The sequence below is a fragment of the Globicephala melas genome, chromosome 9, assembly GCF_963455315.2.
Source record: "Globicephala melas chromosome 9, mGloMel1.2, whole genome shotgun sequence".
Classification (NCBI taxonomy): Eukaryota; Metazoa; Chordata; class Mammalia; order Artiodactyla; family Delphinidae; genus Globicephala; species Globicephala melas.
This window is the reverse complement of record NC_083322.1, coordinates 50,161,877-50,182,946: the sequence shown is the minus strand read 5'-3', so window position 1 is coordinate 50,182,946 and position 21,070 is coordinate 50,161,877. Positions and strand designations below refer to the sequence as shown.

Below are 21,070 nucleotides of genomic sequence, written 5' to 3'. Positions count from 1 at the left end.
TCTTACAGTTTTCCAAGTACAGGTCTTTTACCGCCTTGGTCAGATTTATTCCTAGGTATTTTATTCTTTTTGATGCAATTGTAAGTAGGACTGTTTCCTTATTTTTTCCTTCTACCAGTTCATTGTTAGTGTATAGCAATGCAACAGATTTCTGTATATTAATTTTGTATCCTGCAACTTTACTTAATTCATTTATTAGTTCTAACAGTTTTTTGGTGACATCTTTAGGATTTTCTAGATATAGTATCATCATCTGCAAATAGTGAGTTTTACTTCTTTCCTTACAATTTGGATGCCTTTTCTTTCTTTTACTTATCTGATTGCTGTGGCTAGGACTTCCAATACTGTTAAATAGAAATGGTGAAAGCAGGCATCCTTGTCTTGTTCCTGAATTTAGAGGAAAGGCTTTTAGCTTTTCACTATTGTGATGTTAGGTGTGGGTTTGTCATAAACGGCCTTTATTTTGTTGAGATATGTTCCCTCTATACCCACTTAGATGAGTTTTTGTCATGAATGGATGTTTAATTTTGACATTTATTGAGAGGATCATGTGATTTTTATTCTTCATTTTGTTAATGTGGTGTATCCCATTGATTTATTTACATATATTGAACCAACCTTGCATCCCTGTAATAAATCCCACTTGATCATCATATATGATCCTTTTACTGTATTGTTGAATTCAGTTTGCTAATATTTTGTTGAATTTTGCATCTATGTTCATCCATGATATTGACCTGTAATTTTTTTTTTTTACAGCTTTGTCTGGTTTTGGTATCAGGGTGATGCTGGTCTCATTGAATGAATTTGGAAGCATTTCTTCCTCTTCAACTTTCCAGAATAGTTTGCGAAGGATGAATTAACTCTTCTTTAAGTGTTTGGTAGAGGTCACCTGTAAAGCCATCTGGTCCTGGACTTCTGCTCATTAGGAGTATTTTTGTTTTTCTTTTTTTAATTACTGATTCAATTTCATTACTGGTAATTGGTCTGTTCATATTTTCTACTTCCTCCTGACTTGGTCTTGGGAGTTTGTATATTTCTAGGAATTTATCCATTTCTTCTCAGTTGTCCATTTTATTGATGTATAGTTGTTCATGGTAATCTCTTATGACCCTTTATATTTCTGTGGTGTCAGTTGAAAGAGGCTTCTCATTCATTCTTGATTTTACTTGGGCCCTCTTTCTTTTTTAAGGATGAGTCTGACTAAAGGTTTATCAATTTTGTTTATCTTTTCAAAGAACGAACTCTTAGTTTCTTTCTTTCCTTCTTCCTCTCTTTCTGTCTCTATTTCATTATATCTGCTCTGATCTTTATTACTTCTTTCCTTCTACTAACTTTGGGTTTTGTTTGTTCTTCTTTTTCTGGTTCCTTTAGGTGTAAATTTAGGTTATTTATTTGTAAGCATTGGTTCTTTAAATATCTTTTTTTTCCCCTTAATATTATTACGTGCATACCAAAAAAATTAAGTCTCCTAACCTAGTCTGATTCAGGAGGCTTGTAAATTAAAAATCTTCTCATAGATCTCTTCCCAGTCTCTAACCTGTGTACACAGCATACAGTGTTTGTTTGGCTAGCATAGTGATATTTTCTTATATCACACATGCCCCATCCAAGAATTATATGAGGTGCTGGTTTCCAGAACCAACATTCTTTAGCCCTATAACTACTGAATATTACTCAAGACAAGTTAGCAACCATTGTGAGGTAAGAAGCTTACAGGTGGACTCTGCTATCACCTGGATTAAGCCTACAGATAAATCTTTCTGGGACAGGGAATAGTGGTGGGCTGGAGCCAACCTCCTAAACATTTCCTACTCTAAACTGCCTCTAATGCATGTATTTCCATATTGATATGTCTCCTTTCTTGAGATTACCCTCAAAGGTTCAGCACAAGTTGGCTAGGGCTGGCATAATCCTAGTAAATACAGTATTAAAAACTATGTCTGTTGGGCTTCCCTGGTGGCACAGCAGTTGGGATTCTGCCTGCCGATGTGGGGGGCACGGGTTCGTGCCCTGGTCCGGGAGGATCCCGCGTGCTGCGGAACGGCTGGGCCCGTGGGCCGTAGCCACTGGGCCTGCGCGTCCGGAGCCTGTACTCCGCGGCAGGAGGGGCCGCACCGGTGAGAGGCCCGCGTACCACAAAAAAACAAAACAAAACAAAACAAAACAAAACTATGTCTGTTAGGTTACTGGAAAAGTTAGACATATTTAGATGATGAGTCTATGAAAATTAGGTGCCCATTTAACCTTTTGACCAAATGTCTCAAAAAAGCTCTCAAAGTAAATGGCATTGGTGAAGGTTGTACTTCATTGATTCTTGGTCCTGGTCACTAACAGAGAATGAGACATCACCTCATGAGTGAGTTATTAGAATTATGGACCTGAGTCATGGATATAAATCTCTAATTCCAGGCACTTCTCTCCCACTACATCACTTCAGTTAAAAAAAGTCATTCCAGTAAGCGTCCTCTCCCTTCCATGCAATCTGCCCAACTGTTAATTTGACAAATTGCCCTGTCCAACCAGTTCAAAATTAGCTAACATTTAAGGATTTACTGAGTGCAAGGCAACACGCCAAGCACATTCACTTGTGTATGCCTCACAATAACCCTAAGGACTAATATAATTAAGGTCAGTTTGCAGATGAGGAAACTTAAGGCACAGAAGAGCTAATGTGTCTACGATTCTGTTAAGCAGCATCAACAGAGAAATCAGACCGTTAGGCTGTCTTCCAACATTAACCAGTAAAAAGAACAAGAAATTCTTGTCTTACAGACAATACGGCATGCCCCAACTCATACCATAGGCAGGTGACTCAGAAATCTATAGATTTCCCCTATTATCGCAAACTGGAAAGATTTGTCATCTCTTGGTCCAGACGTATTACCCTTGCCTGATTCAGGTAGGTATCCTGAATTTCATTAAACTTATAAACTGAATAAGAAAAGCCATAATTTGCAGAACTTAGGCAGTGAACGTGTTCTGTTGGAGTGTAGCTCCCAATGCAAAGTTCCTGCACTGAAATGAAAGCAAGCATTTATATCTTTCATTTTCTATGGGAGAGGGAGGCAGAGGACAAGGGGGTTGGGAATGGGTGTTAGATTGACCATGCTGGGGCATCTGTAACATCTGGAGCTACGTTTCGATGTAACTGAACATTCTGAATCATATCTGAATTAAGAATAACATTGTTGAAGGTAGGGACAAAAGGTTTTATGATGCCTAGAACTTCACAGAAAGAAGTTCTGTGAAGTTCAAAGGTTTTGACAAAAACCTTCCTTGTATTCAGGAAGTAGAAAATTCCTATCTGAAATGGGAGGCAAGGTCATCTGCTGTGAGAGCAGGGGAGACCAGTGATACAAGCTTGAGGAGCATGATGACCTTCTAAATTAACCACAAGGAAAACAGGGAGAGAATGAATATATAATAGGACAATTGCACAGGGTTTCTGCTGATTCAGTTGAATCAAAGATAAGTTTACAGGGGTGCAACCAATAGAAGTGTGTGATTTTCTCAAACAGTACCCAGATCAGGTGTGGAAATGGAGAATGCAGATCTGGAAGATACCAAGACCACAAAGCCTCTGCTGTGGACAGTGTGAAGAATATGTAGGCTCCACTTGTGAGGGCTGCATTAGTGCAGAGGCCTAGTGCTAAAGGCCCTGTCTTTAGCAACAAAAGGAGGTGTGGGAGTTATATAAAGAGGCTAATAGGGACTTCCCTGGTGGTGCAGTGGCTAAGAATCTGCCTGCCGATGCAGGGGACACAGGTTCGAGCCCTGGTCCGGGAAGATCCCACATGCCGTGGAGCAACTAAGCCCGTGTGCCACAACTACTGAGCCTATGCTCTATAGCCTGAGAGCCACAACTACTGAGCCCACGTGCCACAACTACTGAAGTCTGTGTGCCTAGAGCCCGTGCTCTTCAACGAGAAGCCACCGCAATGAAAAGCCCGCCTGTCACCATGAAGAGTGGCCCCTGCTCGCCACAACTAGAGAAAGCCTGCGAGCAGCAAATGAAGACCCAACGTAGCCAAAAATAAATTTTAAAAAAAAGAGGCTAATAGAGATGACTCACCTAATATGAAGTTTCGTAACCATGAAAAGGCAGTGTCAGTACATGTGATACTACCAAGGTAATGTACCTGTGTGTGACCTTTGGCAGTAACAACCTGAGCCTATTTACTTAGCTATAAAATAGGGACAATTCTTGTTCCACATACCTTACGAGTTAGTGAGGATGAAATGAAATGTGAATATACATTATAACTATAAAGCAATTTAGTGATGGGACTAGAATTTGGGTAAAATGCCATGCTGATTTGGATTACTAAGAGACAGTTACAGCTATATGTGTATAAAGGTTTTATGATGCCTATGTATTTTATTCCATGAGTATGTGAAATTAATTTAAATGAGGGAGGTAAAAAAAATAAGAGCAGTCTAGGGTGTCAAATGTCCTAGAGTCATCAGAGCCATTTGAGAATAGAAAAGAAAGCTAGACACGACAATTGGGCAACTGCTAACCTAATTTTCCACTATGTGAATTTTCCACTTTCAAGGAATTTGATGAGGATATAAAATAAATTATTTCAGTGCTTACCAGTTGAGAGCTTTCAGATGCCACTCAGTGAACGCTCAACAGCAATCTTATGAGGTACAGGTTATTCCTGTTCTCCAGATGGCAGAAAAAAAGTAACTGCAAAGCTCTAAACCAGGGGCCGAGAACTTCTGTGAGCACCAGTCACTATTTTAGGCTTTGTGGGCCATAGTCTGTTGCAGCTACTCAATTCTGATGTTGTAGCACAAAAGCAGCCCTAGATAAGACATAAATGAATAAATGTGGCCATGTTCCAATAAAGTTTTATTTACAAAAACTTTGGGACAATGGGCTGCTTACTAACCCCTACTCTAAACATATATTTTCCAATCCCAAACCCAGCATTCTTTGTTACGCCACAAATAAAATTAACTAGTCCAATGGTCGTTTTTCAAAGGAGACTTCCACCTATACACACATATTTAATGGCACCAATGTGAACACAGGCACATTTCTAATGAATAAAGAAAGAGCAACGGCTTCCCTGGTGGCGCAGTGGTTGGGAGTCCGCCTGCCGATGCAGGGTACATGGGTTCGGGCCCCGGTCCGGGAAGATCCCACATGCCTCGGAGCGCCTGGGCCCGTGAGCCATGGCCGCTGAGCCTGCGCATTCGGAGCCTGTGCTCCGCAACGGGAGAGGCCACATTAATGAGAGGCCCGCGTACAGCAAAAAAAAAAAAAAAAAAAAAGCAAAAAGGAAGCAGCCCATAAATATGTCTGGTAAAATGGGGTTAGACTAAGACCAAACTGTGGTCAAAGTATCTTGGTGGTGGTTTCAGCTATGTCACTCAGCTAGTTTTTTCCAGTGTATATATGTGTTGTTTCTTACTTCTTTAATCTTTCTTAGTATACAGTTTTTTAACATCTTTATTGGAGTAGAATTGCTTTACAATGGTGTTTCTGCTTTATAATAAAGTGAATCAGCTATACGTATACATATGTCCCCATATCCCCTCCCTCTTGCATCTCCCTCCCACCCTCCCTATCCCACCCCTCTAGGTGGTCACAAAGCACCAAGCTGGTCTCCCTGTGCTATGCGGCTGCTTCCCATTAGCTATCTATTTTACAGTGTAGACAATCTTTATTGGCAGGTGTTGAGTGCAAGAAAAATGGTAACAAATCCAGAGGGATGGAAAAGGAGGCAGGGCATGCTCCCCTCCCCTAAGTGAGGACTTTGTGACCAGGTCACTGGAGCAAGAGCACCTGACTATGGTCACTTTGGGTCCAGAACCCCTCAAGTAAGCTCCCAGGCAGGAGGGCTCCTCACATGTGGGAAGGGAGCAACACTCTGGAAAGGGTATGGGCCATGTCCCACCCCAGGCTACTTGCCTCCTGCCCACAGCATACCTCAGCCCCTCAAGAGGAAGGGTCACAGCTCACTGTAGGGGTGTTTCAGGACTGAGTTACTAATAGGTGTTACTAACCCTATTCCTCTCCAAACCCAGGTATCTGCCATATGCCTCAGTTCCCCTGCTCTGTGATTTGCTAGGTTGGACTACAAGGTCCTGTTAGTGGTCCAGCTCAATTGAGTAGTTCCCATAGTTCCCTGAGCCTAAAAAAGGTTAATTTCACCTCTCATCTGTATAATAGTGCAGCTGGATTCTAAGAATCTCTAAGATCTCTTCCAGTTCCAATACTGAGACCTCTAATGTGACTAAAATAGCCAACTTTAGTTCATATAGGTATCAGCCTTGCCTGTATGAACTGTACCATAATAGCCACTCTTATTCTGTGCTCAGCAATCTTACTTGGTATCTCAAGGTACTCTAATATGAAGAGCCAGAAGATCTCATCACCAGAAATGAAGCTAAGTTGTAGCTAAGTTGGTTTTGGTTTACTCTTGTGTGATCTTGACTGAAATGAAATAGCTTTAGCCTAGTCAACTGGGGAGGGCGAGCCACTGGTAAGGCCTCTTCATAGAGAGCATGTGAATTTCATCACACCCTTTTCAATTTACAACAATCTTTAGAGGTTAAAGAGAAAATGTACAATATAATGTCTATAAAGAAACTGAAGAGGGACTTCCCTGGTGGTGCAGTGGTTAAGAATCCGCCTGCCAATGCAGGGAACACGGGTTTGAGCCCTGGTCCGAGAAGATCCCACATGCCACGGAGCAACTAAGCCTGTGTGCCACAACTACTGAGCCTGAGCTCTAGAGCCCATGAGCCACAACTACTGAAGCCCGTGCTCCGCAACAAGAGAACCCACCGCAATGAGAAGCCCGTGCACCGCAATGAACAGTAGCCCCTGCTCACCACAACTAGAGAAAGCCCATGCACAGCAACAAAAACCCAGAGCAACCAAAAATAAATTAAAAAAAAAATAAAAAAAGAAACTGAAGAAAAGTTTGAGGAAAAGGATGACAAAAAGGTGTATCCCTAAATACCATGAGAATAACACCTAACTAAAATAAATTGCCAACTTATGAATGGGATATGTAGAATGTATGGTAAAATTATAAAGGTGAGCATATCAGATTTAGAGACAGGAATTGGAATCAGTGTTCAAGGGCACTTAGTGTAAGAATCCTAGATTAGGAAAACAAAGAGTTCAGAGGAAGCACTTTTGTTATAGACCACGCATGGTTCTAGTTCTGGACCTGTGCTGTTAACACTCTCGCCATATGTGGCTACGCAAACCTAAACTCATTAACGCTGAATAAAATTAAAAATTCAGTTCTGTAGCCACACTATCCAAATTCGATAACTACACCTGGTTGGTGGCTAACTGGACAGCACATATTCAGTCTGTCATCACAGAAAGTTGTATTGGATAGTGCTATTCTAGACAAAATCCAGAATATAGGGGGCACCTGGAAGAAACACTTCTTAAATACACCTGGCTCTCACTTTTGATACTACTCACCAAGCCACCAATGAAGAGACACTAGGAATGAAGACATGTGGGTTATACAGTGCTAGCTTTTTGGGTTTCTTTATTTCTAAGAGAGCACACACCCCTTACAGCTAGGAATGTCCCTTCTTTTGAATTAACTATAGGAACTTATAAATCACTAGAGGCACTTATTGAGTACAACTGGCCTAGAAAGCAGCAGGGACTCAGCAATTCTCTGCCAGCATAGGCCTTAGTTGACTTGGGAAACACAGAAATAAATCAGTTCCCTGGTCTCCATGTCTTCCCATATTGGTCCAGAACTCTCTCAGAAGCTAACTGCTACACCATCTCTGGATACCACCTGAATTACAGCAGGCTTTCTTTTGCTTCCCCAAACTGTTTCTGCACATGTTTCCAGACTGACTACTTTCTCACATTTCTCCAATGACTAAAAATAAGATTCACAAGTTACAAAGTGCTTTGCCAGGCCTTACAGGCCTACCTACTCATCCCCATCACTGTTGATAAGGCTTCTTCCTGGTTTCCTCACTGTCACACAAAGAGATGGCTCACACCACCGGCACAGACTTACTTCCCCCACCGAGAATTTCTCTCAGTATTCGTTATGGCTTAGTTCAAGCTCACCATTCCATAAAATTTCTAGGGACTACTCTAAACATGTACAGCACAAACTGTATATGAAATAATTTAGTATATATACTACAACCATGTACTATACATACCACAAAACTATGGCCAGAAACACATTCTTCTTTCTACATTTGGCATAAATGCTGCAGTGCTCATTCTGGCCAAAGAAACCGGGTGGATTACTGAAGTGTTCTAGGGCAGGCTGTCCTAGAAGACCAAGTAAACACAATCTAGTACTATGACTAGTAACAATGCTGCGTATTTTGAGGTATTATATTTTTCAACCATCTTGGTATGTCATTAAATCAAGCACATTAGAAAAATCATGATCTGTGACTTTGTTTTTAATTCTCAAGCCTTATGATCAGATAATTTACAAATCTGTGCTAATGATAGAGCTCCTCTACCTTAACCCTTCTGAGTTGGCAAAAGCATCATTACCAATCACACACCTACAGTAGTTCTACAGTTGTGTTTCTGAATACCTGTTTAAAAGACAATCCTGAATTTAACTTAGTCTGACTTTGTAAAGAATTCACAAGCAAGTTTCCCAACCTATCATGTCACAGTGAATTTTAAAAACATCTGATCTTAAAGATCATCTCTAAAATGTGAGAAGTACTAAATATTCTTTATCTGATGCTATACATAAACCACACTAAAATGCCCTTCATTAAGTAAAACGCAATATTTTAGATGGAGAATTTTAATTAAATTGGCATATTTAAGACCAAAAAGATAAAGTGGACATTGTCAGTGTATCTTCAGCCCTTGCCTTAACAGGTGAATGAACACAACTTGAAACACAGGTGAATCTTGCTGGTCTATGAGACAGTGAAGGGAGCTTCTCAATATTTAAATATATTAATATAACCAGTTATAGAAATCTAAATATAAAACCAATCTCCTATAGGGTTTGAGAAGGCATTCACCATATCCCTGAAAAGTTTAACATTCCTTATTCAAGTTTAATCATCTCTTTAGAAGGGGAAAACACTGACAGTACTTGCTGAACCAGAATTACTATCAAAATTCAAAAAGCTGACCATATTCATTTAGCCACAAGCCAATCTTATTTAAATCAGGACAGAAATATTACATCAGCTATTCATGACCTGAATTCTAGTGTATGAGATCAATTTAAATATGGTACACATAAAAAGTCATGAGACAGCTGTTTCATAATAAATAAGGCAGTGGCCAACTATTACTCATTAGTAGCTTTTTTGAGATAAGCTATCAAGTCTGCCCTTTCTGACTTCTTCTTAATGCCAGCGAAGATCATTTTTGTTCCAGGGATGTACTTCTTGGGATTCTCCAAATACTCCATCAGCGTCTCCTCTCCCCAGGTGATGCCTAAACAAGGAGGGATGTATTGTTAAGTATGTCACACTCTTGAAAAAGTGTTTACCAAAGGTTACATTCATGCAATTTGTGCTTGTGTTAGTTAACAATGGCCCGCCTCTTACCTTTGTTCTTGTTGGCATCTGTGTAAGAGAATCCGACAGCTTGACCTGTCTTTCGCCCAAACAGACCATGGAGATTTGGCCCAGTCTTGTGCTTGCCTCCCTTTTCCACAGTATGGCACTGGGCACACTTCTGAACAAAAATCTTCTTGCCCTTCTCAATATCACCCATTTTTAAATCTAAAAGTGAAAGACTCAATTAATTAATTTTTTCTCCAAGTAAAAAAAGTGTAAACCAATGATCAACTCCAGCCACTAACGCACTGCAAACTTATGACATTATATACCAGGTTGAATTTTGTTTTACTTAGTTCACTTGCAAAAGATTCTTTAACACAAAAAACACTATCTGGAAGAACTTCCTTAAAAACACGTCTGTGTGTGTGTGTCAACTAAAAATTGACACTTGACATCTGCTTCTACAACCGTTAAGGCACAAGCCACTGCAGCTGCTGACCTTCAACACATCCTGAAAAGTTCAGGGTAGAGATCAGGAATGAGGCACTCTGTGGTCTGGGAAAAACTGGCAAAAGAGGCCTTTAGATAAATAACCTCAGGCTGGGGAACCAAGATCCCACAAGCGCATGCTGGGGCCGAGAAAAAAAAAAAAAAAAGAAATGCTGTCTCCCAGTCTCTGGTCCCCATTTTGCCCCAAACAGAACTTACAGCTCTTACTTTGTGCATTTTTTTCCAGTTGACATACGTGATGAAAGCAAATTAGGAACCTACTTCAAAACCATTTCAAAAGATGACATCAAGGTCACAAAGTCACAAATCTGAATAAGCTGAACTATGAATATATTAAACCCAAACCACCAAAATTCCAACTTTTAAGGCGGTCTAATTATTCATACTACAATTTAAAGCCACCTCTGAAGATAAGGCAAAATACATTTTTACAAAAAGGGAGATAATGGTTGATTCAGCCTGCTCAGGTCCCTCTAAATTGCCTTGCTGTGGGTGGGAGGCCAGCAGCAGGCTTTTGAGGTCTCCCCGGGAATGCCCATTCTCCAGCTCTGGGATCCCCGGGGGAGACCACGAGGTCATCCATCCAAGCCGGTTTCAAGGACACTGTGATGAAACCTACCTCTCCGAGGTGCCTGAGCAGGTTAAGGGGGGAAGCGACAGGTGGCCAGGAAAAGTAATGACTTATTGGAAGAGCAGCAGCTTTTGCTCTCTTGGAAAGAGGACGTGACGCGCTGCGCAGCGTCCACCGACTCCCGCCCTCACTCCGGAGGAAATCTTGTCTATCACTGCCATAGCCCCGCAGTCCCGACAACGGAGGGCCCGCGTCTCAGAAGGAACCGCGAACAAGCCGCCTCCGAGCTTTCAGGACCTTGACCGAAACCACGCCACGACCTAATTAGGGTCCCGCCCCACCTCACGCCGTAGCCCGCCGGGCTGGGCGCAGTCCAGGGCCCCCCATTCCCTGTCCCCCACCCGGCCCCCGCTCACGGGCCTCAGTCCACCCGCGCGCCCCCCACGCAGGCGCGCGCCCTCATGGCTCGGTTTCTCGCCTGCCGTGGCCTCCGCGCTCCGCGCCCACCGTTCTTTCTCCGTGTACGACTAAGCCGTTCCCGCTCACAAGCCAAACGTCCCGCTCTGTAATCCCAAGGACACGCCGGTCCGCGCCTGTGTACGGGTGAAAATGCAACCAAACTGGCTCCGCCCTCTGCCCTCCTGACGTGCGGCCCGGCGAACTGACACGTAGTGACGTCGCCGCGCCCCATTGGCTCGGGTCTCCGGGGCTGAGTTAGGACCCTGCGCGCGCGCATACCTGCTACTACTGTGAGGGGAACAGCGTGAATGCCCTTCCTCTCCCGGCCTTTCCCTCCAGGCAGTTACGGCAGGCCATTAGAGGTACGACACCGAGGTTGTGCCGGGAGGGGCTGACGTCAACCTCGGGCCTTAGGGTGCATGCGCGTGCCGACGGGGAGGGTGGAGCGGAGTCGAGGGGTGGATCGAGGGCATTAGCCTGTAAGGTAACGGGTCTCCTGCTGGTTGACTTAATGCTGTTTGAGCCGCACGTTTTGCCTGCTTAGAGGGAGACGGTCAACTTTGACAAACGTAGAGGTCTCCTGGCTATCATCCCTTCACCTGGCGACCTTTACCCAGACTCGGTCGTATTTCCGCGGCTGGCGCCAGATGCACTCCAGAGAAATAACCCGGAACCAGGAGTTAAAGAGTTGGACACGAGCTCCTGACCTTGTTCTGGTTTTGCTTACACCCTGTGACTTTAAGTCATCTTCTTCCAAATCTCCCCTCGGTGGAGCCCAGAAGACAGGGGCAGGTGCGGCAGTTGAGGCATAGACTGGATTATAGCTCTGGTCCTTCAGCTGCCGACTTCTTTTCTGCCAACACCTGCTTCTCGCGTTTGTGTGCAGAAAGAGGGAGGAGTGTGTGCGAACAGCCTCCAGGAAGAAACATTTTTACGTGGTTAGAGAATTCTTGGAAATCTAGAGAGAATTTGCATCCCAGCTAACCTAGGCGAAGGTCATGTTCAAGTAAGCTAGTGTGGTTGGCCTTTAGATAAATAACCCCTTATTGGGTAACTAATATTAGAAATTCTAATTCTAATATTAGAAATGCAGTTTTGATCACTACAACTTCCAGTAATCATACTTTTCCTCCAGAACTAGCTCCCCTTCCTGACATGCTCCGTTTTGTCAGTGGGAAATTTCTCGACTCCCTTCTCCCTCAAATTAAGCTCCCGAGTTCGAATGCATTTTTCCTCCTTTCCCATATTCTGTCTAACGCTGCCGTATTCATTCAGTCAAGTGTATATTGAATGCATATTATGTGCCAGGCACTGTCTAGAAATGTGGAGTAAATCAGTAGGGACTTCTTCTCTGGTGGAGCTAACGTTCTACCATCTTCCTCTCGCCTCCAGATTAAGCAATAGATACCAGGAGGTTAACCTAGATTGCCTCAGATCCCTCTTAAACCACAGTTCCTATAATTTTTGCTCCAGACCACTTATTTCCCTATATGACTAGATTATTTTTATTGTTTTCTAACTGTGTCCCGATTTCCCATTTCCCTCTCTCTAATCTCACACACTGCTGCCACAGAAGTGTGCTATAAAACAGAGCAGAAATCACAACTTGAATATTCAAGACATTTTGTGCCTTTTGGAGGGGACCAAGGTAGTGTTTAAGTGTACTACTGAAGTAGGCTCATTTGGCTAGGTACCCAAGTTTTTGAAAGACCAAGCTTAGCAACACTTTGCAAATTCAGCCTATACTTCTGAAGCCAAGTCCTGATATTGCCGCCCATATCCCTTAAAGGAATACTTGGTCCTTAAATAGGTAATTGTCCTATTAAAATCTTCTGTGTTTGTGGTATCAGAAGTTACTAGTCTTTGTTCAATGGACTGATGGGGAGTAACAGCATAGTGCTGGTGCTGCAGGTCATGTAGAAGTAGCAATAAATCAACTGGCCTAGTGAATTGATTGACATTTCAAGTTTATTCCTATGAGGGGGAGAATAGAAACAGAAGTTCTTAATACTTTTAACTAAGGAAATTGTGGATTAAGAGTCTTGTTATTGAAAGTATTGGGAAAATGAGGAGAAAGAGAACAAGAGCAAAAATGAACACTTGGCACATTCCTGTAGTAAAGCAGATACCATAAAATTTGTGCTTAATATCATGTATTCAGGTTCTGAAGAGATTCATAGTGCTTACAGTATATTCAAGATACCTGAGAGAATTAGTTGAGGAGAACAGTAATATTCTGCAAGTTGCTCTGTTTCATACTCATATATCTGTTCTCTCTACCTCCATCTTTTCCTAGAGTAGTGGCTGGTAAGAGGTATAACCATTATAAAACAAATGTCTTAGATTTCTCCTTCCAGCAACACAATGGGTGACATATTTTTAAAAACCTTCGTGGTGAAAAAAATCGAGTAAAATACCACCCCCTCAAATCAAACTATAATGAGGTTGCAAGAAAGTGAGGGAATCTGGTTGGGGGCAGGGGTGAGGCAGGGAATAAGAACTGAAAACTGTGATAAGCATAAGCTGATTTCTAGAGCCACCTTATGGACGTTTGCTGAAGTGAAAGAGCCTTAGGTTTTAAGAGCAGCTCTGTGGAATAGAAGTAAAGCTTATACAAGGGAGGAGTGGGGGAGAGGGGAGGGGAAGGTTGGCTGAGACCCCTGCATAACACTAGAACACTTGAATCTAAAGGATAAAATATAGTCTGCTTACTGGCAAAGGGAAGAACCAAGTTAGTCTTGTCTGGCTTGGCCTTAGGTACTGGGTGGGAGGAAAAAGTATCCCCTGATAATTCATAACCACAGGTCTGCCCTCATGCAGGTTTAGGGTTTGATTTTGTTTTACCTGCATGGTCTAAGGAACCTCTAGCAGAAAAATGAGCAAAGTAGTTGTGTATGGGCGGTGTATTCTGGTGTCTGGCAAAAACAAACTCAAATTTCCAGAGGAATGTCTCAACCGAGGCCCCTTGAATTCCCACACTCTTAAGAAATGCCAAGCATGAAATGATGATGAGAAACAACAAAGAGAAAAATTACAGTCCATAGGTGTTGGAATTATTAGATATCGTTGGGGAAGTAAAAACCTTATCAACAAAGAGAGACCTCTTCACATCACTGTGGAAAGAAAGCAAACACATTTATTGTTGAATAAGCACATTATAAAATAGCTGTATATAGGTAATCCACAAGAAACTACCAAATCAGAATAAGACCTCACACAATTTATACAGCTAAGCTAATTATAATCCTTTTCTCTCACGCTGTTTTTAGCTAGCATATAACATGAGGCTTTGGGATCAGTAGTACCCTATTTTCCATTTGGCAGCACGACTATCACTTATTATTTGGATTAATAGTAACTTGTTTTCCATAGGAGGATTTGACATCACAGTTTGTGGCCAGATCCTTCTTAGTTAAGTTTTTCTTTTTTCACATTCCTTCACCCTAAGTTCACTTGGGATTTGTGGTAGCCATTTGTTTAATTAGTTGTCCTCATTCAAAAGAAAAATAAAACTTTTATTTTCCTGAGAAACAAATGGTTACACCTACATTAAGCTCCCAAGGTGAAGCTGTATCTTCCGAGGTGTTTACATTTCAAAACAGTTGAAGCCCAGGCCTTCAGAGAGACTTATTTACATTCCAAAAGGTTAGAGTGAGAATTTAGGCTCTTTAGATTTTCCTAGGAAACACTCTTAGAAGGAGGGAGAGAGCGGAAATGGTTTCTTTTTCCTTTATAAACAGAAAAAATAATTTTTATTTATCTTTACAACGTATAGTATGAAATGACATTGAAAACATTTAGATAAACAAAAACGTGCAACAAACAAGGGACTATCAAAAATAATGTGGCAGATTTTAAAAAGAGCCAAAGATAACTTGGATAAATGAAAGTTATAATCATTGAAATAAACTTAATATAGTATGATAAGCTTTATAGAAAATTCAAGGACAAGCAAATCTAAGCCATAGCTACAACTAAAGGAAATGATAAACACAAATACATACTGTAATTCTGAGAGGGCAGGCCAGGGAATGGAATGAGGAGGAGCATATAGGTAGATGGAGGTTTTTGATAATATTTGAGTGATTGGATTATAGATTAATTGGTTTTTAAAAAATATAAAATAAATAAATATGGCCAGCCATTCCACATTAAAAACTCAAAAGAATGGGCCACAAAGCACATTTTAAAAACAGTTTTTAAAAAAAGACACAAATGAAAGAATAATGAACTGGAAGGTAGATATAAAGAAATTACTAAAGGTAATATAGAAAACAAATGGTAGACTATAGAAGAGAGAAATTAGAGAAGTTAAGACATAGGAAAGATAGAACAAGGAGGTCTATTTAGAGTTCCAGAACAATAAAATGGAGAAAATTGAGGAGAGGCCTATGTTTGACAATATAGTGTCTGAGAATTTTCCAAAACTTATGTAAGACATGAGTCTCAGATTCAGGAAGCACATGAATGCAAGCAGGATAAACAAAATCAACATTAAGACACATGTTGGTGGAACATCAGAACCCTCAAGACAAGGAGAAGTGTTTAAAATAATCAGGTATAGAGACTTCCCTGGAGGTCCAGTGGTTAAGACTCTGCTTCCACTGCAGGGGGCACAGGTTTGATCCCTGGTCAGGGAATTAAGATCCCACATGCGGTGCGGCCAAAAAAAAAAAAAAAAAATCAGATGTAAAATATTATCTACTTAAAAAATCGCAAATAGACGTATAACAGGTTTCTCAATAGCAACAATGAAAACCAGAAGTCAGTAGAGTAGCTGAACAGTAAAGTAAAAGAGTAGAGTAAAAAATAGAAGTCCTTAACATCTCAACTGATTGAAAAAATAGGTGTAAAGCCAGAATTATGTATCTAGCTAAACTTTTATTCAAGAATGAAGGCAAAAAATATTTACAGAAAAGCAAAGTGAGAGTTTATCACCAACAGATTCTTACTAGAAAAACCTCTAAAGAATGTACTTCAAAAAAGGTAGAAAATTATCCAAAAGGAAGCCTGAAATTCAAGAAGGAAGGGTGAAAAAAGTAAATATGTGGATAAATCTAATGAAAACATTAACTGTATAAAAAATAAAAATGTTTAATTTGGAAAGTAAAAGCCAAAGTAGTTAAAATATTCACTATAACATTTAAGATGGGAGAGTATGATCAGAGTTTAGTTTTAAGTTCAGTATATTGTTCTTGAAGTAGTCATGTTAACACTTTAAGCATAACCACTAAATGGATAGGAATAGAGTGTATAACTTCTGAAACACTTAAAGGTAAAATGGAATTTAAAAATTTCCCCAATCCTGAAGATGTTAGGGAAGGAGAAAAATAAACAGAATGTCAAAAGTTCTGCTTCCAGGAACAACAGAGTAGTTAATGCAGACGAACTCTTTGCTGAAGACAATTTGAAAAGCCGGGTGTTTTAGTTATCTACTGCATAACAAGTCACCCTAAAACTCAGCAGCTTAAAACACAAACATATTTATCATCATACAATTTCTGTGGGTCAGGAATCTGGAAGCAGCTCAGCTGTGTTCTGATTCTGGCTCAGGGTCTCAGGAGTTTGTAGTCACAAACTGTTGGACAGAGAGCTCAAATAGGACTGGAGAATCCAATTCCAAGCTCATTTGTATGGTTGTCAGGCTTCAGTTCCTTGTCGGCTCTTGGCTGAAGGCCTCTGGTTGGGACTGCTTACACTGTAGAAGCTTACTTCCCCCAGACTGAGAGAGAACCCAAGACAGAGGCCAGTCTTTTATAACCTTTTATAATCTTATGATATACCATCACTTCTACCATTGGTCACAGAGACTAACGCTGGTACAATGTAGGAGGGGCCTTCCCAAGTGTGTAAATACTATGATGCAGAGATCACTGGGCACACTGGGTGGTAATAGCCACATGCTTATTTATCTATAGATATCTAGATATCTACCTATATCTCTATAATATCAATTCAGCTCTTGCAGAGGTTGTGGAACCTGGTACCTGGTAAACAACTCTTGCATTAGGTCAGCATTTCAAAGGGCTACACCCTGGGTGTGAGGGTGAACTAGAAGGAAAACTGTTCTTACGAGGTCTGTAGCCTGACTTCTTTTCTGGTTGGCCAAGGGAAACCTAAAATTTTGAATATGGAATAAGGAATTCTGTTGCCTTCAGCCACCTGGCAAAACCAAATGAAAATTCTCTCTGGAAGAAGATAAAATCAGACTAGATCTCAAATTATTTCTACAATAAAGTTTTAAGATAAAGTGCTCAGCAAAGAAAGAAAGATAACTAGATACACAATATGAGTGAGAACCAGCAGAAGCAAGGAAGAGATCATAGGGACTCCAGATTTTAGAATTATCAGACAGACTATAAAACATTTGTTTATTATGTTCTAGGGATAAAAGACAGGCTTGAAAATTTTAGAAGGGAACTGGAAAGTATATTTTCAAAAAATATGACATAACAAATGTGAAAAAGAATCAAATAGAAATTTTGGAACTGATAAAAACAAAAGAGAATACAAGATTAAAAATATAATACAGGACTTCCCTGGTGGCGCAGTGGTTGAGAATCTGCCTGCTAATGCAGGGGACACGGGTTTGACCCCTGGTCTGGGAGGTTCCCACATGCCGCGGAGCAACTAGGCCCGTGAGCCACAACTAGTGAGCCTGCGCATCTGGAGCCTGTGCTCCGCAACAAGAGAGGCCGCGATAGTGAGAGGCCCGCGCACCGCAATGAAGAGTGGCCCCCGCTTGCCACAACTAGAGAAAGCCCACGCACAGAAATGAAGACCCAACACAGCAAAAATAAATAAATAAATAAACTGCTGTTAAAATAATAATACAAAAAAAAGAAAATTTTAAGAGGATACAGTTTTAACATATAATGTACTTTTCGTGGGGTCCCAGAAGGAGAGAAGAGAGAATGGGGTAGAAGCAATATTTGAAAGATATAAGTCCAGAGATTCAAGAAACCCTGTGATTCCCAAATCTGTAAAAAACCAAAGACAAAGATAATAACTTAAAGCAAAATGAGAAAAACACATTCGAAGACCTTTTAGACAGTTAAGTTTTCTACAGCAACAACAGAAGCCAGAAGACAGTATATGGATAGCTTCAACGTACTGAAAGAAAATAACTGTCAAGTTAAATTCTTTATCTGGCAAACATATCTCTTAAGAATGAAAGAAAAATAAAGACATTTCAAACAAAAACTGAGCTTGCTACCAGCATATCCACACTGAAGGAAATTCTGAAAGGTGTTCTTTAGACAAAAGGAGAGTGATTCCAGATTGGGAGATCAGAGACGAAGTTAGAGATTAACTCATTTTTTTAAAATACATGATCGTATTGGCATTTTATTTATTTATTTTAATAAATTTATTTATCGGCTGCGTTGGGTCTTTGTTGCTGCACGTGGGCTTTCTCTAGTGCAGCGAGCGGGGGCTACTCTTTGTTGTGGTGCACAGGTTTCTCATTGCAGTGGCTTCTCTTGTTTCGGAGCACAAGCTCTAAGTGCGCAGGCTTCAGTAGTTGTGGCATGCGGGCTCAGTAGTTGTGGCTTGCAGGCTGTAGAGCGCAGGCTCAGTAGTTGTGACTCATGGGCTTAGTTGCTTCGCGGCATGTGGGATCTTCCTGGACCAGGGCTCGAACCCATGTCCCCTGTATTGGCAGGTGGATTCTTAACCACTGCACCACCAGGGAAGTCCCGAGATTAACTCACTATTGACCAGGGGATTTTTGCAGAAACTAATGCCCATGACTGGCGATTTTTATTTTGGCTGGCCAAAAATTAATTCTGTTATTTCACTATTACTTTGCAGGTTATTTACATTCAATAGTTACACCTGCCACACCTGTAAAGTCTTCTAATTTTCGTGAAATGTCTTCAATCCACTCTTCTATAGAAGCAAAGGAGCATTCTTTAGCACCGTGAGTTTCATTTTTACTTTCCACATCAGAACCAATCACTAAGGTTTTTTGTCTTTTTCTTGGCCTAATATTCACATCGTCGGAATCAGAACTATATTCCGAAGAACTGTCATCTTCTGAGACATTATTATATATGTTGCTGAGACAATCAGAGAAAGTATCTGCATAAAATTCACTGAAAAATTCTTCTTCACTCAAAATTTTGTGATGCGTCATTTTTGAAAAATTTACTTTTATAATATACACAAGGTTGGAACAAAAACCTAATGGAGCAAAATGTGAATGATAACAATCACAAGTTGTATAATGAACCCTTGATAAATGTTAAGCTCTAACAACTTCGCATGGTGATGTTAATTGTATCACTCTCTAAAAATGTATTAACATGTCTCCAGTCAATAATGTGTTTAAGAGCAATAAAATAGGTAAATATGTGGTTGAATCCAAATGAACACTGGTCAAAGAGTAATGTCCTTTGTAGTTGAAATATATACATGACAGCAATAGTATATAAGTCAATAGAAAAATAAATAAAATTGAAATATTCTAAGATCCTTGCATTTCCAGGAAGAGGGTGTATTTTCTTTCTTTCTTTCTTTCTTTTTTGGCCATGCAGCTTGTGGGATCTCAGTTCCCAGACCAGGGATCAAACCCAGGCTCCTGGCAGTGAGAGTGATGAGTCCTAACCACTGGACTGCCAGGGAATTCCCTGTTTTCTAGGGAAACTAATAAGGTAATATATCATATTAAAATAGTATATTTTCAAAGTAATGGGAAAAATAAAGTGGTATTTAATTTTTTTAAAAAAGACAAGAAAAAAGAGAAAAATAACTTAAACAGGCAGGAAAAAACCCCACCACATTGTAAGATGGTAGAGTAAAACCCAATTAGATCAGTTGTTATATTAAATGAACTTAATTCTATAGTCTTTTGTTGTTGTTTTGTTTTGTTTTGCTTTTTTTTTTTAAATCTTGGCCAGGCCACATGGCTTGCAGGATCTCAGTTCCCTGACCAGGGATTGAACCCGGGCCACGGCAGTGAAAGTACCAAATCCTAACCACTAGACCACCAGGGAACTCCCTAAATTCTGTAGTTTTTTTTTTTTTAAAGCATTTATTTATTTATTTATGGCTGCATTGGGTCTTTGTTGATGCTCATGGGCTTTCTCTAGTTGTGTCGGGTGGGGGCTACTCTTCGTTGCGGTGCGCGGGCTTCTCATTGTGGTGGCTTCTCTTGTTGTGGAGCATGGGCTCTAGGCGTGCTGGCTTCAGTAGTTGTGGCACGTGGGCTCAGTAGTTGTGGCTCACGGGCTCCAGAGTGCAGGCCTGGTAGTTGTGGCACACAGGTTTAGTTGCTCCGCAGCATATGGGATCTTACCAGACCAGGGATCGAACTCGTGTCCCCTGCATCGGCAGGCGGACTCTCAACCACTGCGCCACCAGGGAAGCCCCTATTTTAGCCATTCTGATAGATGTGTCATGATATCTCATTGTGGTTTAATTTGCATTTCTCTAATGGTTAATGAATGATGTTGAATCTCTTCTCAAATGATTATTTGCCATTTGTATCCTCTTTGGTGAAATGTTTCTTTATGTCTTTTGCCCATTTTCTAACGGGATTGTTTGTTATTTTACTGTTGAATGTTTAGAGTTCTTTATAAATTGCAGATATTAGTCCTTTGTTATATATATGGCTTGCAAAATATTTTCTCCCAGTCTATAGCATATCTTTTCATCCTTTCACCAGCCAAAGTTTTAAATTTTGATGAAGTTCAATTTGTCAATTTTTTCTTTTATGAATCATGTTTTTTGTGTCAAGTCTAAGAACTCAAGCCTAAATGAAGCACAGACATATTTTCTCAGTAAGGTACATCACAGACTTCCTGCACTTAGAAACAGTGCACATGCACTATCTTGGACCATTTTACACAGCAAAATCACCAACAAAGGGCACAAAATGTGAAAAACGTGGCATGAAGTAGACTGCAAAAAGGACACGTTTACAATATGAGAGCTGAGACAAGAAGGGAGAGCATTGCCTTGTTCAACCTTAGCTGGGAACTCTTTCTCCTGGAGAGTTGATGTCTGTCAGTTTTCTGGTAG

General features: G+C 40.7%; 1 protein-coding gene across 2 annotated transcripts; it reads right to left on the bottom strand.

Moving 5' to 3' along the window:
- Window positions 1-8,771: 8,771 nt before the first annotated feature.
- On the bottom strand, window positions 8,772-11,232 carry CYCS (cytochrome c, somatic). Of its 2 annotated transcripts, none has more exons than XM_030857370.2 (3): window positions 11,096-11,232; window positions 9,553-9,729; window positions 8,772-9,439 (listed from the first exon to the last, which is right to left on the bottom strand). In XM_030857370.2, the coding sequence occupies exons 2-3, from the start codon at window positions 9,719-9,721 to the stop codon at window positions 9,291-9,293; spliced, it is 318 nt and encodes a 105-aa protein (XP_030713230.1). In that variant the 5' UTR covers window positions 9,722-9,729; window positions 11,096-11,232; the 3' UTR covers window positions 8,772-9,290. The 2 variants fall into 2 exon arrangements, with proteins under 2 accessions (XP_030713230.1, XP_030713232.1); XM_030857372.2 differs by having other exon boundaries at window positions 11,067-11,223.
- Window positions 11,233-21,070: the final 9,838 nt, after the last annotated feature.

What these genes read in the sequence shown, in the direction of transcription:
- CYCS (XM_030857370.2), bottom strand. Translation starts at nt 9,721, where the DNA reads ATGGGTGATATTGAGAAGGGCAAGAAGATTTTTGTTCAGAAGTGTGCC. An exon ending in AGATGCCAACAAGAACAAAG is followed by an intron (nt 9,440 to 9,552) that starts GTAAGAGGCGGG and finishes CTCCTTGTTTAG; the next exon opens with GCATCACCTGGGGAGAGGAG.